This window comes from Ammospiza nelsoni, chromosome 1 (genome assembly GCF_027579445.1).
Source record: "Ammospiza nelsoni isolate bAmmNel1 chromosome 1, bAmmNel1.pri, whole genome shotgun sequence".
Lineage (NCBI taxonomy): Eukaryota > Metazoa > Chordata > Aves > Passeriformes > Passerellidae > Ammospiza > Ammospiza nelsoni.
The window spans coordinates 119,117,623-119,135,694 of record NC_080633.1 but is presented as its reverse complement, the minus strand read 5'-3'; the positions used below and the strand labels follow the sequence as shown (position 1 = coordinate 119,135,694).

General features: G+C 36.6%; 1 protein-coding gene across 1 annotated transcript in view; it reads left to right on the top strand.

Annotated features, from left to right (window-relative positions):
* PDE7A (phosphodiesterase 7A) overlaps positions 1–15,490 on the top strand; it is a 40,842-nt gene extending 25,352 nt beyond the window's left edge. The window contains exons 4-13 of the mRNA XM_059467716.1: positions 1,227–1,378; positions 3,032–3,095; positions 5,400–5,495; positions 8,555–8,655; positions 10,688–10,819; positions 11,124–11,215; positions 11,821–11,965; positions 12,805–12,901; positions 13,885–13,965; positions 15,249–15,490. Of these exons, the coding sequence (XP_059323699.1) occupies positions 1,227–1,378; positions 3,032–3,095; positions 5,400–5,495; positions 8,555–8,655; positions 10,688–10,819; positions 11,124–11,215; positions 11,821–11,965; positions 12,805–12,901; positions 13,885–13,965; positions 15,249–15,460 (1,172 nt within the window). The 3' untranslated portion in view covers positions 15,461–15,490. The remainder of the gene's footprint in view (positions 1–1,226; positions 1,379–3,031; positions 3,096–5,399; positions 5,496–8,554; positions 8,656–10,687; positions 10,820–11,123; positions 11,216–11,820; positions 11,966–12,804; positions 12,902–13,884; positions 13,966–15,248) is intronic.
* Positions 15,491–18,072: the final 2,582 nt, after the last annotated feature.

The following is an 18,072-nucleotide window of genomic DNA, read 5'->3' as shown; positions in this document are numbered from 1 at the left end:
TAAGCAGCTGTCACTAGGAATCACTGAGAACTTTTAGTTTAGATTGTCAATAAGGCCACACCTTCCTGTGTACATTTTAGACTGACTTTAAGAATAAAAGTTGTAACTCCTTACTTCACCAACTTCTAATATGTCTCATTTTTGGAAGGACAACAGGTCTGTGCTACAGACTTGTGATAATGGTTTTTTTATTATCTGCATTTTTAAAAAATCGCATGTTGGCGTTGACTTCCTTATTTAATACCTCTTTTTAAAATTTTACTATTTAACATGAGTCATTTCAGGCAGGTTGAGTGAATATCAAGATAAGATTATTGGCTTCCTGTTGGTTATATAAAACTGCTATTGGGGGACACTGTTGAAAAGAAAGTCAAGGCTGAGTTTGGCCTAATGTAATTCAAAATGAGAATATCTGGCTTGCTACAAAGGAACTGTAGCTCTGTGTAGTTTGATGCTGGGGTTTTTTAAACACTCCAGGTATATCAAATGGAACTGGACATAAACTAGTATTGGTCATTTGTGTAATTCAGTGAACCTAATAAAAGTAAAGGAAAATATTTGGATTCATCTTTGGAAAGAGGCTGAAATAATTTTCTGTTGTGTTTTCACCATACTGGGAAACAGAATTAGATATGCTGTGAACATAAATGTCATAATTGTTTGGCAGAAGAGTGTAGTTATTTGCAAAAGCACCAAAATTACTTGAATGTGTTTAAAACTTCAGCATAGTAGAGTTAAGAGATTTTCTGAGCTCTAAACTGTGTAAAAGTAATTTGTACTTGCTCAAAGCCTACTTGTATCTCCTGTATCAACACTCAGTTTCTGATACTTTCTTGCTGGTGTATATGTCATCTTAGGTGATTTGGTAGGGACATGGGTTGGATGTGTATCCATGACACCTATTTTCCAAAAATAATTTGTTTGCAGTACTGTGTGTGTTTTTAAACAATATCTGTAATATTTTTGTACTTTTAATAACAGAGTTCCTTAAAAAGATGAGTTGCAGCTATGATTTAAGTATTTGTTTTTCTTCACAGGATGCTTACACAGAACATATTTTTTTTGAATCCGTGGCTCTGTATTTAGTATTAATAAAAATATCTGCATTTGTGCTGAAATGTTTGATACTCAAAAATGGACATTATCTTTATACCAAACTTCCCTGAGCACTTGTCTTTTTGATAAAGGTTTTTTAGAGAGAGTGTTTATTTTCTTGTTTTTTGTAGCAAATTCTGAAATCGAAGTCTCTGTGTCTGCAAGAAATGTGAGAAGGTTGCTTAGTTTCCAGCGATACCTGAGATCTTCCCGTTTTTTCCGTGGTATCACTGTTCCAAATTCTTCAAACATTTTAGATGATGATTATAATGGACAAGCAAAGGTTGGTTGCTTGATTTTTTTATTTTTTTAAAGTATGTTTTTCTAAATGCTTACTAGTATATATAACTATATCACATACTAAAAGGGCAACCAAGCACCAATTTTAAGCTTATTTTTTGTGTATGTATTTTTATCTGTTTATATATATATATATGTATATATTGTAATGAAATCCAGACAAAATTTCATGGTCTGTAGCAAACTCCTCTACTGCCCACAAGTTTACTCAGATCATTTTTGTGTTGCTAGTGTTTTTGTTATTGATAGTTTTTTATTTTGTTGCCTTTTTTTTAAATTACTGATGAATTAAGGATACCCTTGAATAATTAAAGAAAAAAATGAAGAGAAGAAAATGTATCTGTATTTAAGAAATGTAATGGAGCAATTTAGACAACTGTTCCCTTTCATTTTTAGTCTGACCTCACTAGTGAACAACTGGAAGAGTGACTGCCTAAATTCAATAAAGTGCAGTAAATAGATTTCTCAGGACATGCTTATGTCAAACTGACTTTCTCTTTGGTAGGCATTTCTAGAGAAGAAAGGTGATAGCTGGAATACACTTGTTCAGCACTAAAGCAGGGAAAGCAGATACTGGGAAGAGAGTTGATGCTAAGGGAGCAGCTACCTGGATAGAAAGGCTGCTGTATTTGCCACAGAGGATGGAAAGTGCTGAAGGGGATTGAACAGGCAAAGGTTATTCAGGTTATTCAATATCCCAAAGGCTGTGTCACTGCATGCAGTGCTTTTTTGTCATCTGACACAGAAAAACAATATACTTACAATACAATGGATGTATCCATGCTGAATATCATCAGGCTGTGGTGTACAAAGATATTGGAGAACCTGGAGAATGGATCTTAAAAATGTACATGCAATTTAATAATAAACACATACTGTTAATGCTTTTGTTTCTTCTGATAGCAGAGTTTTAGCAGCTGGTAGAGAAAAGCTAGAACCAATAATAAGATCACAAAACAGCTCTACCAAGCTAATGAGAATAGGAGAAGGCAGGACTGTTGTAAAATGTACTGGACAGGTATTTCTGATACAGGTAAGGGAGGCAAAGATTGGGACTGCTGAGCTCTGGTGAGGCCTCTTGCACTGTTTGCTGTTCTTGGTCGTTCCTGTTGTGGGAGGAGCAGTTTATGTGGAACAGCTGTGATAAAGATGTGCTAGTTGAGTGGGGTGAAAAGTCAAAAGCCAGGTTCTTAAATTAAAATGCTTATACAATGGCTCAAATATCTAGTGAATCATGAAGATACTGTTCTGTAAGCAGGGGAAAAAAGGAAAAGGTAAACAACTACACAGAGATTAATTTGCTAGTCTGAATGCAGAGTCATTCTGACATACTATTTCTGATTTGAACCTAATTGTTTTTAATTGTCTTTTGAGAAACTGCTGGAAGGTTGAAAGGAGCATCTCCAACCAGTTCTGCCAAGGCACTCATCGTTTGGTTTTTTCCCTCCAGTCTTTTTATTTGTAAATGTGTGATGTTGTTCAGTTATCAGACAAATTTAATTATTCTTTTACTACTATTTTTTATGTAGAAATTCTAAAGACTTGATCTGTCTCTGAAATCTTAAATACTCCTCCAAGCTACAGGAAGATAGACATATACTGATTAAAAAATGACAGCTTTTGTGTTTCTTTTCAGTGTATGCTGGAGAAGGTTGGAAATTGGAATTTTGATATTTTTCTTTTTGATAGACTGACAAATGGTGAGTTTACATTTGGTATTTCATTTGTGCTTTATCTTCTAGCATAACTTAACTATGGCACTTATGTTGCAGTGTTGTTTGTGATTGTTTGTTTGCTAAAAAGTGCAAATTTCTTCAGGTGCTACTTATTGATTTAATAGTTTTTAATCTGAGTCCTAGTTTGCCTGATCACTCCATTAAAATAATGATACTGTCAATGTTGATACTAATAATTGATTTTTAGAAGAGGCCCTTGATGTACTTTATAGGTTGCTGTTCTCTTAGTAATTTGAAGTAGTAATTTGAATACAAATTGACAAATAATTTTACGATCTTTGACTTCTTTTTTCAATTATGAGGTGCTGGTGATTTTTATGGTTCTGTCCAAAAGGTCATTATATTGACCAAGTATTTTTCTGATAAATGTAGTGTTAAATAGAATAGTTCTATTACTTTATAGTGCTGTAAGAGGCATGTTGGTGTTAATCCATTACAATTATGACATAGAATACCTGGAGAATTGGGAGTTGAGCAGAGGGAGGCTGCTGTACACATCATTTGCACAACATAGAAAAAGGAAGAGAACATTTTGGTGACTTTTGTGTGCCCATTACAAATAGCAGTAGGAACTGCACGAATAGTTGGTTAAAAAAACCTAAACCCAAGTATTGTTCATTTGTAGGCAGAAAAGAGATCTGTAAATGTGCTGGGAAGGAGGGAGGGCTGCTGCACTGGGCAGGGTGAAGTTTTGCATTATAATCTCAGCAATGGCAGCTAGGTTTTGGACAGAATGGAAGGAGGAGATGAGCAAGTCCAATATCACAGTGACATTTGTGCCAGTGTCGGAAGAGAATGGAGGGCAGCTCTTGCAGATTTTGCAGCAGTCATGTGGAGTAGGTAGCAAAGTTGCAATTTAAGTTGCCAGAACAAGAAATTAAGTTCAAAAAGGAGAATGTGGCACCAAAAGATCTTTTTCTCTTCTGTTTCATTGAAGGGGTGCTTGGCTTAACCCAGTGAAAAAGTAGTAACCTCACAGTTATATTTAATACAGAAGTTGGATAGAAAAAAATGAAAATAGCAAGGACTTGTAAAAATAGAATGCTTATATAGATAATGATAAACTTTATATAACTGAATAAAAAAAAGCTCTGTGTACAAGTTAACTTGTAAGCATAGCTTCTTTGGATTAGTTTATCAAATGGGCGAAGTCTGAAGTCATCCTTCTCATAAGAGCCCGCTCTACCTTTTAGATGTGCTTTTTTCAAATACATTTAAAGCACTACCAGAAGAGCTTCTATAGAGCTTGTATTGTGGAAGCCTTACAATACCACCATCCATTTTGCATCCTAATTAAATAATTTTGATCAGGCAGCCTTGTTCTTGAAAGTTTGTAAGGGCAGAATGCTGTACATAAAACTCTGCTGGATGAGCTGCCCTGGATGAACCTCTGTGGAGGAATTTCCCCAGTAAATGTTGTTCCAAGAATTGAGTATTTATTTCATTGTGAGGATGTGACATGAGAATACATTAATTCTAATCTAGTAATAAACTTGATTTAGAAGAAGTTTTTGTCTTCTTGTACCTCATTTTCTGTCTGTGCTAGGTTGTGTAATGCTAAATGAAGTCTCTCAGCCATGACATCATTTGCAGAGCAAATAATGGACAAGCTATTAAAAAATAAACATTGTGGACTGTGGCTCTTAAGGTTTTACTTATTTTATCACTGCAAAAGATTATAATAAAGCTATGAGTAGATAACATATATTATAAGCTTGTTAAAAGTGTACATTTTTTGTAGAGTTCCAAGTGAAAGAAGTTCAGCAAAATATATTATGAAAATGAGAGAGAGCATATTTGCAATGTCCTCTAATCAATAGTTGTCTAGCTTTTCTTTTTGCCTGATTGCATTTGTATTTTGTATATGTGTTTGTGATATGTTGCATAAATATAATTATAAAATGGAATATAATTATAATAGATTTGCATGTTGAAACAGGATTTTAATGTTCAGTAACATTTTCTTCCTATCAGTTGCCATTGGACAGTTGGTGAATGCATTAGGATTAAGCAAAACCACTGGTTACTAGAGACAGCTAATGAAAATTTGTCTGTAGTAAGATTTAAATGTTACTAGAGACAGCTAATGGAAACTTGTCATGTAGTAAAATTTAAATACTTATGAATTGGTGTAGAATATCATGACTTGGTGTAAAGAAGTTCGCTTGTATAATTTTTGTGACTAATTTGTTTGAAATAATACATTTCTTTAGAAGAGTCACTGATTTTATGGCTTCCAATGAATTAATATTTTCATCTTATTTTTAGGAAACAGTCTAGTCAGCTTAACCTTTCATCTGTTTAATCTACATGGACTAATTGAACACTTCCAATTAGATACGATGAAACTTCGTAGATTTTTGGGTAAATACAGCTTTTTGTTTTGATAAATATTGATGTTTTTCTGCATTTTTATACCTTAACTGAAGTCCTGGTTGTAGTTTAGAAAAAAGGTTTGAAGGGTACTGATGCAATCCACATTGTGCAGTGATTTAAATTATATTAATTGCGATGATCTCTCAAAGTTTTTATGAGTATAGAATTTTCTGTGTTAAATCCGAATAAGTATTAAGAAGTGTAGTAGTTTCATAGCTGATGCTGTATTCTATTTATTAAATCTGTTTAGTATCTATGTGCCATTGTATGACATTTGCACTGGGAAGGGCTAGACAGCTCCTTTCTTTGTTCTGATTTTTAGTTCTTTAATGATCTTTAATTTCTTTTATGATACAGTTTCCTAACTGTATGGAATATGTCAGAAATATGTTTTGGTGCCAGTTTGGTGTTACCCCTGCTTGCTCAAATTCTCCTACGAGTAAGCATTGCACTGTGGACATAGTTTCTCCCTAGACAGAGTACAGGACAATTTTAATTTAATGTCTGGGCCTGTGTCACTGGAATGCTTCTTTGAAAATAATTGTAAATGCAATGTAGTATATTCAAACCAAGTGCTACATTCACTTGACAGAGCTGTCTGCATCCCAGTACATAGACGGGTGCTGGTATGAGACCTCCTTTCTTTGGTTCTTTTGTGACAGTATCTTTTATTTTGTGAAATGGGATGATTTTTTTTAAACTGACCAGGAGAAACAAGTTTCTGGTCCCCTTCAGCAGTTTTTCACAGTTTCAGAGAAAACAATTCTGTGGTTACAAAGTTTGTCACTTAACAGGGGAGCAATCACATTTGGAAGTCTTTCCTCCCCTTTCAAGTAAGAGAATGTTTTTGTTTTCACAATTTAGTTCTGTTCAATTAAAAAAAATCAGTTCTGTTTTGCAGTTCATGTTGTTTTAAAGTAGACTAAATTTTCTCCAGTTTCAGGAATGTTAATAAACTGACCTTAATACCTGGTATCTTGGAGTGGAGGAAAATTATTATAAAAATCTGGTTTTAGGCTTTTCAAGTTCTAACTGAATGTGTTTTTTCTTTCTCATCTGGTTAGTTGACATTATGCAGATGATAATACTTGAAAGATGAGATAGAAATTACTGGCTTAGTTAACTGTTTATCAGAAGATGAGAATTCTAACTAGATGTGACTATTCAAGGTCACAATCCACTAGAATGAGATTAGACTTTGAAGAAGACAAAATTTATTCTAAATTTGAAATTCAACACCTTTCCCTTTTTGATAATGCCTTCTACTTAATATCAGTAAAAATTTTTGTCTTAGGTTCTTTGATTTTGTAATGGACTTTCTTCCAAATACAGTTTCTTACCATGAGCACAATTCTTCCCTTTTCCGTTTTCCTTTAATCCATAGCAATCTGAAGATCAAATTCCAGAAGACTAGGATAGCTCAAATGGTCCAGTGCTACACAAAATTCACATTATATGAGAATCTACTGAAATCTTTTTAAGTAGAGAAATCTTGATTTTAGTTCCCTATGGGATCTTAACTCTTTTTTTGTGTATGTGTATATATATATATATATATATATATGTACATACACACACACACACACACACACACACAGAGTCTTTCAGTGATTTCCATCATGTGCTTGGAGGATCTGCATCTTCTTACTGCGTCTTTACAGATTCTTATTCCAGACTTAAACCAGGGAGAGAAAATGCAAAGTGCTGCATTCCTGAAAACAGGGTGGCTGTGCTACTCTGATTCTGGCAAACTATGATCAAAATGTTGACCTAGGTCTGCTTTAATAAAATAAGTAAGTTAGGAAAATTGTAAAGTTCAGGTAGCTGCATCAGCCTATGAAGCCATAATAAAATTAAAAAGAAAGCCAGAGATATATGCATTCATGCACTTGATGTGAGGAATAGGTGGGAGAGGGTTCTACTGCAGGTTAATGAAGCCCAAAGCCATTTATATTGATTTTCATTACTTTTCATATGAGCTGTCACCTATCCATTGAGTACTATTGAGATGACATAGTGGTGACAGTATTTTGACTTGTCATGAACCTCAGCTTTCACAAACACCATGTCAGTAATGCTGTAACATTACATTCACAATTACATGGATTCTCTGGCCTTGTAAATTGAGTAGAAAAGGAGCTTGTGGGCATGTTTGTTTGGTGGGACTGACAGACTGTAGTCAGACAGGAAAATGTTCTTTTGAGGTTTGCTTGGAAGAACTAATTTGTAGTTCTTCCAAGCAAACCTCAAGACTTTAGAGGTAGTAGGCAAGACTTTAGAATATAGTTTGATTGCTGTGCTTCTTCCCTTCAATCCTTTTTAACATTATAATTTTCATTCCCTGTACTTGAGCGAATGTTGATGCCCTTCAAAGAATTTTGCCTGTAATCTTCCAGGACTGTCAGGAAGATGGAGGAAAGAAGTTAAATAGGGAATATTGAATCTAGGTGTAGTTAGTCAGACCAGCATCTAAATGAGATTCTTTTCTAAATTGCATATGGGCTTACATTTGTCTGAGTACCAAGTATGAGCAAATGCCTAGAATACATATAGAAGTGGTCTTCCATGACCACTTTCCTGAATGGGAAAGAAAAACCCTTCATATGATGGGAAAGCAATGCTTAATTCCTCTGAAGTCCTGTTTGTTTTCAGGTCATGATATGAAGTTCATCCTAATGGTTTGGTAAAAAGCGTAATTTTTATTTTTATTCAGTGTTGCCTCACCATTCAGACAGATTGTCAAAGACAGCCTTCCTTGGGAAGTTCTCAAAGTCAGAGTATCTCAGATTATATATTGATTTCAAGTTGTTTAATTTTTTGCTCTGAGGTGACTTTACATGTAGTTGATTTCCTTTAGCAAAAACTGTTTCTTTGCATAAAAATCTTACAGCTGCATCGTGCTTCAGCTGACAATTTATTGACTCTGATGCTTTTATTGTATGTAACTTGTGATACCGCATATTTCTGTGCCTAATAGGGGCATATAAAATGGTCTTTGAAAAAATTGCAATTTTATTTAAATTTGGATATTTGTTTTTTTCCGGCAGTTATGGTTCAAGAAGATTATCACAGTCAAAATCCTTATCATAATGCAGTTCATGCTGCTGATGTGACTCAGGCCATGCACTGTTACTTAAAAGAGCCCAAGGTAAGGAGCATTCTCTCTTTTACATCACTCATACACACAGAAATATGTGTTTGTGTGTATATGCATATGAATGGATTGTGTGCACATATCACAGAATCATTTAGGTTGGAAAAGACTTGTGAGATAGAGTCCAACCTGTGACCAAACACCACCTTGTCTACTAGACCATGGCACTGAGTGCCACATCCACCTAAACACCTCCAGGGACGGTGACTCCAGCACTGTGGACAGCCCATACCAATCTCTAATCACCCTTTCAGTGAAGGAATTGTTCCTAAGGTCCAACCTAAACCTCCCCTGGCACAACTTTAGACTGTTCTCTATGCTGTCACTGGTTACCTGGGAGAAGCAGCCAAGCCCCCTGGCTACAGCCTCTTTTCAGGCAATTGTAGAGAGCAGTAAGGTCATGGATCTTACATAAACCTACATGCATATATCTATGTGTATATGCACATGCAGGTTTTATCAAAAGTAAAGAAATCTAAGAACCTAACAAGAAACACTTCTGAACTCTCCCTTGCCTTCCCTGTTGCTGAGGCTGGGGATTCACACTTAGTGTGCTTTTCTTTTTCTCCCCCTCTGAGCTGACATTGTCTTTTGTGTGACTTCCTGCTGAACTAGAGCAGGGAATTAAAGTTGCAGCTATTTAATATAGTGCTGTGCCCCAAGACATTCATATAGAATTGCAGCCTGAGTCAGAGCTGGCAACAATAAACCTGTGTACTTGTCATCTGGGGTGGTTTTCTTCTTCCATAAATTATCATTACCCTTGCTTTGCTCATCTTTGCTGTTACTTCTACAAGATGCAGTTATAGCAATACATTAGGAGTTCTCTTTGGCTTTCTTTTTAAGAAAGGGAAGAGTGGCAGACCTTAAGAAGCTAAACTAATTTAGTGGTTGTTCCTCTACTACTTAGACTGCTATCAGGCTGCTTCAAGTGATGTCTTGGACAATTTCAGGGCAAAGTCCTGTCCTTCTGTATTAAATTGAAAGCTGTAGTGCTCTGTAGCTAGATGAAAAGTTATCTACCTTGATGCAGATTATCACCAATCTGGTATTCCCTTGAATAGCTCCTTGTCCTGCTTCTGAGGTAAAAACAAGTAAATTTTGGCTCCATAAAACCTTTTTCAGAGGCTCTTTGCCTACTCCTCCCACTCAGTTTCTCAGTGCTGCTCTCAGACCAATTGGTGCAGTGAGCCTGATCAGAGCTGGTACAGGATGAGCTTTTTTATGGCATTCAGTTTGGAAGCTCTGAGCATTTTTTATTTAATACTCGTGATGGAAGTTTTGTAAAGCTTCAGATACAAGAATAGGCTTGGTATTTTTAGTAACATGTGCAGCTACAGTTCAGTGTACTGTATGGGCAGAACTGTCCTCTCTGTTTTAGTGCAAACTAGACTTTGTTACTGAGTTTAAACTTTCAAACCTCTCTACCACAAGAAGGAACAGTGGTAGTGACAGTAAGTCCATGTAGATGCATGCTGAGTTAATTGACATGGTCTTTGAAAATATTTATTTGTGGCAGATTTTCCTCCTTTGGTTCTGGTCCTGGTAGACCTTGAAATACAATTTTGCATAAGAGTAGAAATACATTCTAAATAGTTCCAAGTCTTCCAGAGCATTAGTTTCTTCTTCTTAGGAGGAAAAGCTTTCATGCTTTTTAAAATTTAGTATGAATTTAAAGCAGAATAAACACAAATGGACTTGGTGAATGAGAGGGAGAGCTAATTTTAAGAATTTGCTGCTTTTATGGGGTCTGGTTAGGAATCAAGCTTCATTACCAGACACAAAGAATTTTGGATGCTGGCATTTTTTATGAGTGGACTTTGCCATTCAGAAAGAATAATGCTTAAACCATTGCTGAAATTTTGTAGCTTTTGCGGGGGAAATACTGTGAAAAGTCAGTGGAATCTTAGTTTTACATCTTCAAGATTTTCTCCAAATTTCTGTTGGCTGTTAATTACTGAAAACATTCATGCACTTTTTCTAAGGCCTTATTGCATTACTAACATTTGTTGGGTTTGCCTTGCAGCTTTCTGAGTCTTTAACTCCATGGGATGTCCTGCTTAGTTTAATAGCAGCTGCCACACATGATTTGGATCACCCAGGCGTTAACCAACCTTTCCTAATTAAAACAAATCATTATTTAGCGGCTTTATATAAGGTAAGGATAAAATCAGTTGTTTTGTTAAAAACAGGTTTGGAAAGGAGTATAGAAAAGGAGTATAAATTGTGATGTGTTTAGCTAGTGGTAGGATGGAATGCAGACAGTGTTTCCATGTCACTGGGATAAAAAATTGTGCAAATTAAGTAAGTATTCAGGATTTGTGGGTTTTAATCTCTGGCAAAAACAAAAAAGAAGAGAAGAAAATAAAACACGAACCCCAAAACACAGCCAAATTGTATATAGCTCTTCAGCCTAAGAAAAGGGCATTTACTGATGTGTGTTATTCCATTTTAATTCACAGAATACCTCAGTATTAGAGAACCATCACTGGAGATCGGCAGTGGGGTTGCTGAGAGAATCTGGTTTATTTGCACATATGTCATTAGAAAACAGGTATGTTTATACCACATAGTATAGATTAGTTTCAGATAGAAGCAATCTGTCAGCTAAGAGAGCCCTGCAAAACAAGATAAGTTATTGCACAGCAGTTTTGAGTACAAAATATAGAGATCTATTTTAAGAATTCCTGGATACTGTGCTGGTAGAGTAGAGCAGTTCATGGTGCAACGTGATACTCAGAAAATAACATGTATTGCAAGCACATTGAAGGAGTGTATTCATGTAGTCAAGCACCTGTTCAGACTAAACTTGGCAGTCTTTTCTCGTTCTGCCACCACAACTGTAGTTTAAAATAGAACATCTTCACCTACTCTTGACAAGAAATAATCTTGAGACAATCAGTTCGTGCATTTTTAAGGAAAAAAAAAAAAAAGGAGGGGGAGAAAAAAAGCTAAAAACTGTTTTAGTCTTTCTGAAAACTGCCAATGAAATATTCTGATATTTCTGTGAATGTTGCAGGAAAAGAAAACAAACAGTTCACTGAAAATGCTTATTATAAAGCTTGTATTTCTACAATAATAAATATGATAAAATGTCATGTAGATCTAGTGATGACTGTTGTTCTTAAATGATATGCTTTTGAATGTTTGTTATTTCAGGCAGCTGATGGAGAGCCAGATAGGTGATCTCATTCTCGCCACAGACATCAGCCAACAAAACGAGTACCTGTCCATGTTCCGATCCCATTTGGATAGAGGAGATCTATGTTTGGAGAACGCAAACCATCGTCACTTCATCTTACAGGTGATCTTGCTGCTCGTACTTTTGAAAAGAGCATTTTAGTGGGAAAACTAATTTACTTTAAGTGCTTCTGCCAGGCCTTCTCCTCCTTTCAAAACAGAGCAGAACTGTCTTTTAGACTTTCTGTTCCATTACAAAGAGGTTGTTCCTCCACTTCAGTTCCCACAGCCAGCACTTCTCCCAAGTGCTGCTGTGTGTTGGTAAGTCTGGTAACTTGGAGCTGCTGAATCGAGGTATTTCCAAGACAAGGTTTAGCTCTTCTAACAACTCCATTGCAGCCTCAGAACTGTGAAATGCTTTGTCAGAACATATTTTGGGGAAGGAAAACACTGCTGTTGTGAATCAGTTTGCAGTTGTGCTAGTGAGCTTTAGCAAACTTGAAAAACAAAAGCCTTGAGAATCTTCTTAGGTTTGTAGGCATTTTCTTACTAGGTTCATATTGTGGGCCATAAGAGAAAGTGGACAAACAGATGAGAAGTTCTGTCTTGTGCAAACTATTGCTAAAAATACAAGCATGAGAGCCAGAAATGGAAACCACGGCTTGTTTGCTTTGATGCTTCTTTTTCTGAAGTTATTTTTGGTTCCTGTACCAGTGAGTGTACTAAATATAGTGGTCCTGAAATACTTTGAGTTGACTGAATTTCCATATTACTCAGGGATGATCATGAGATCTCACAATTCCCTGAGTGTTTTTTAAATATTACAGAACATAACTTTGGAGCAGAAGTGGTAGGTAGGTTTGTTATTCACAAAACCTAAAATAATCTGCTCTCAAGAGTTAAGTAATTACAGGCACTTGAGTTGAAGACAAGATGATCTAACACTGTGTGTTAACTTGTTAGATGGCTTTGAAGTGTGCAGATATTTGTAACCCCTGTCGGACATGGGAGCTGAGCAAGCAGTGGAGTGAGAAAGTAACGGAGGAGTTCTTCCATCAAGGCAAGTAAGAGTAGAAGTATCTGTTAGTATATCATGTATCCAGTGTGGAGAGAGTGTCCATGAGCCCTAGTCCATTTATATTTTGCACTAACAGAGACGTACAGTATAGGAGTTTTTTACTTCCATGGGTTGTGTCTCCTGCAAAAGGTCAGAGTTAGTAAAACTCAGCAGAGAATCTGCTTAGAATCTGAACCTAGAATGGCTGATGCAATACATCCTTCAGCTGAAAGGTGCTGCAGATTAATAATTATGGCCACTTTAAATTGCTCTAGTGGTTTCAGCAAATTATGGAATATGTTGATCATGTTCAATATTTAAGCTTCAGCTGTGAGGCCTGTTGGTAAGCAGGTAAGAGCCAGGGAGATTTTTAGTTACTGTGCAGTTTAGACTACTTCTGTAAGCAGTTAATAAAGCCTTTCATTGGCAAATGGAGTGGATTTACTCCATTTTTATTAAATTGTTTTATAATAAAATTAAGGGTAGTTTGATGGACTTGAGACCTGCTAATTTGCACGTGAATATGGTAAATGGGGAACAGACTGCTTTATTTGGTGCTAATCATGTGAGACATAATCTTAGATAAAGGTGATGGGGAAGCAGAAACACAAATTGCCTTTAGCGAGAAATTTCTGAAAGCTAAGCTATCCTCTTCCATATTGCTGAGGGGGGATTCATTTGTCATTTCTATGACAGTGTAGGTTTTGCAGGAAAGAGGATGCTAATCCTTCAGGAAACTTGTGGTTCTATGGGGTTTCTGTAATTACTGTTTGATGAAAAATACCAAGTATTTAAATACAGTAGTTGTAAGTTGTTAGTCTGACAGATCTGCTTGGGTTTTTGGGAGTTGGGAAGAGAACTAAATGCATTCCACCAGCTGCAGGGTAGTATCCTTGTAAGCCAACACTCACAGCTCACTTTTGTTAGTGTTTGATTTGGTTGGGACTTGATGATTTAATGGTCGCATTATACTTTTGTTTCTTCAGGTGATATCGAAAAAAAATATCACTTGGGTGTGAGTCCACTTTGTGACCGACAGACAGAAACTATTGCCAACATCCAGATTGGTAACTGCAATTCACTTCATTCTAGTAGATTTCTTTCAGCATGCAATTTGAAAAAAAAGCACCTTATGGATACGTTCCCTAGAGGCTGAACATACTCTGTGTGCGGCAGCACTTTATTATAAAGAGCAATTCTATTTTTATTTGTTACATAAACCTCTCTTGAATTGTTTATGAACGGTGCTGCCCTGACAGTCCTGGAGCCCCTCTGTTTCCTCACAGAGCAGGTTCAGCTGTCTGACTTCTCCACACTGCTGCCCAGAACTTTCCTCATCTGAAGGGTGTTTTGGGAAGAGGAGGGTCCCTTCCCCTTGCCATATGGCCTTGGGTGCCTTCTGCAATGAGCTTGTCACAACTGGGCATGATGGGTTTAGCTTTTTGGAATGTCAGCATTCCCTTTAAATACAGCCTTTAAGGAGGGTGGTGGGCAGAGATGTGATGGAGAATGGTGGATAGCCATTATATTAATAGTTTTTGCTAACCTGACTTGGATTTAAATAGTAAAATGTCTTTTTATAGTAAATTTTAATAAAAGTTGATTATGGAGGTGAAGTGGGACTCAGTTAAAAACATAGTAAAAGAAAAAAACAAATTTAACAACAAGCACAGAATGAATTAATGCTTTAGATTGACACAAAAGCTGATATATTCAATCAACTGCACTGTTTAATTTAGAATGCTAGGAATTCATATCTTTTTTAATTAAAAGACTCAGTTTTGGCTATCTTACCATTGATTTTTTTGCTTCATGTAAATAAACATTACAAATAAATGAACATGTGCATACACACGAAGTACATCAATGCATTGTTTTGTGGCCTTATTTAAAAAGTTTCTAAAATTTGTATTTTAAAGTATTTTTAGTCACCCTAGTATTGTGAAAACAATATATTATTTTTTTCCCCTGTGTAGTATAATTCAGGCACACTGAAGGGCAATTAATTATAAAATCTTTTTGAACTTCAGGTTTTCTAAATTGTCTGACTTAGTTGCTAATGTTTAGATTTCTCTCCCCTTCCATATCGTCCAGTATTTGTCTTCATTTGGTCATTGCTGTGAAAGAAAGAGGGTAATTTTTAATGTAGTGTATTCGTGTTCTTCTGACTGATTAGTAAAATCTTTTACATTTTGAGAGATTTTTTTTTTAAAGATGCCCAAAATATTTAAATGAGTATTTAAATGCACATTGACTACTAAATGCTATTTAAAGTATTTAGCTTGAGTATTTTACTTTTTCTCTGTATTGTTTTTTTATTTAATCTGCCTCTCTTTGCTTGTTTCTGAAGGCTTTATGACTTACTTAGTGGAACCACTGTTTGGGGAATGGGCCCGGTTTTCCAACACGAGGCTGTCTCAGACAATGCTTGGCCACCTGGGACTGAACAAGGCAAGCTGGAAGGGAGTGCAGAGGGAACAGTCGGGCAGCGGTGACGATGTTGACCCCACTTTTGAGGAAATGGACTCAGACATTTTACCTCAGGAACCTCGATTGTCCTGACCTCAATCTCCAAGACAAAACTGCCTCTTCCCTCGGTATCCGCACGGTTGGATTCAAGGAGACACATGCCAGCCCAAGGTTTTGGTAGAATGGTAAAATGATGCCAGCATTATTTATTTCCAAGTTTTCCTTTGACACAGACCATTTGACCCAGAATTTTTTTAAGCCGCCAGACCTGAACATAGAGCAATATGCACCCGCCTCAGTTGGTTGTCGTTCTGAACCTCGAATATGCAAAGCACAGCAGCGACCGCGCCTCGGAGCAAAGGGACGGAAGCGTCGCCGTGCCCCCTGGCTTGGGTTTTCTCATGATATTTGGAATACGGTCTTCAAATCTAAGACTTGACATGGATTGTTCCACTCCCTTGGAATTTAGCAAGACTTGCATAAATGTGTTCAAAGCATACCTTCCACTCAGTCCCTGTTTTAATACGGAAATGTGAAGTGCCCATCCTCTGCTGCCTCTGGCAAGACTCGATGTTTACAAATGTACTCTGAAACTGTCGGTTCTAGACTTAACCTTTGCGCATGGCTGTGAAGGAACCACTAACTTGGGTTTTTTGCTTTTTTAAAAGAAAAAGATCAAATTTGAGACTGCAGCTCTTGTTTCTTTGGATGCCAGAAAAGCCTCCCATTTGCCATAATTTTGTTTGTGCACTGGGAACTGAGCATTCATCATAGAGCACAGCCAAGCTTTACTCCAGTGCTGTATGGGAATGCAATTTTTTAACAGCGAAAAAACACTTCTGAATCTGGGAAGGGAAGGGGTGGGGGGGAAGTGTCCGAACTGCATTGCGATTCTGCAGTGGGAACATCGCATGTTGTTCTTACTATTGTACACTTGAACTGCACATGCAAGAAAAAGGTGGAATGTCTAAACACCATAATCAGCTCAGGGTATTTGCCAATCTGAAATAAAGTGGGATGGGAAGCGTGTCCTTCAGAACAAGGGTACAAATGCCCCTTTCGCTGCAGCGTGTGTGTATGTGTGGGTGTGTGAGTACGTTTGGGACGGGGGAGGGCGGGAGGGCTCGGGGAAGGGTTTGAACGGCAACATTTTTTCTTTTTCTTTTTTTTTTTTTTTTAATTTATTCTTTTAGAATGTGACAATTTCATGAACAGCCACACTGGGGAGGAAACTGTAACAAATTGCTACAGATGCCTTAAACTATGCACAAAGCTAAGTGACCAAATTTGTTTTTGATTTGAAAAAAAAATAATAAAAAAAAGTGCATTGTTTACGTATTCCTCCCTCTACTGAAACATTACCCACTGATGGGTTTTTGATGGGAAAAGGAGAAAATGTTTTTTAGGACAAAATTAAAGGACTAATTTTAAACTTAAAACATTCCATTTTTGTAATTTGTTTTACATTGTTTTAAGTACAGTAAGCACAACTGTAATCTAGTTTGAGAAACTGGTGCTTTCTTTTAGTTCATTTGTATTTCCCTGTTATTATTGTAAAAGACTGTTTATTAATTCTGTTTACAGTTTGTTGCAACAGCCATTTTTGGAAGAGAGCTTCAGCGTAAAGCCATTTGTAAAGGCTTTGCCATATTCATTTTAATATGTGCCTGTTGCTGTTAACTTTTAATTAATAAAACAAAATCTTTTCACATTATGCTCCTGTACATTTAAGTTATGACTGAGTCCAGCGTTGTGGAAAGGTAGCTAAGGTTGCAGTCAGCTTCCACTGTAAAACTAAGCCAACTTTGGATTTGAAAATACTAGTCCTCATATGCCAAAATTTATTGCCTCTTGGAGCTTGGCCTTTTACTGTTTGAAAAGCAAATCCTGACTTACCTGATTGTTTCCCTTCTAAAACTGTTTATTATTCTTTCATGTTCCCTGAAGTAGTATCATTAATCTCAAAGTGGCCATGTTTAAAGAAATAAATTTCTAATGAAACCATTCTTTTGAGCCTGCGTGAACTTCCTTCCTTCGCTGTCAGTGCAAGTTCTTGATGTTGACTCCAACACAGAAGGACCAGATGGGACAAGGAGCTCTGGTTGGAATTTTCAGGAGAGAAGAGCCATTTTTGACAGGCTGCCTTTGAAAGGGTGCATAAAGCTAGGAGAACACAGAGGTAAGAAATGTATGTAATGTAGCACAGAGAAACTGAGAGAAACTTAGCACAGAGCCAGACTTAACTGGGTTAAATGTGGGAAAGTAGTGATTCCTCTTGGACCTTTCCGAATGAAATGTGCCAAACTTGCAGCTGTTTTCAAAATGACAACTAAAATCAGTCTGATGATGCCTTCTGTGACACATTTGTAAAAAATGAACTTGGTTTAAAGAGCATCAACTGCATTTTAAGTTTTGTGACTTGTTACAGGCATATGTTAATATGTAATTTTAATGAAAATTAGTAATAGTATAACAAATAGGTATATGGAGTATTTCAACATAGTATTTATAAAGAGCCTGTGATTTTTAACATTGTGCAAACTTGCCATCCTTTGCTCTGACAGGACCCAGAAGAGCTTGTCAAAATGTAAAATAGGAGGAGGAGTAGTTTTATTCTAAGCCACCCTTCCTGGAAAGGGGTCTCTCTACCAGACTGGTAGAAAAGACTGCTTCTAATCCCACCTCTTCATGCATGTGGAAGTGCC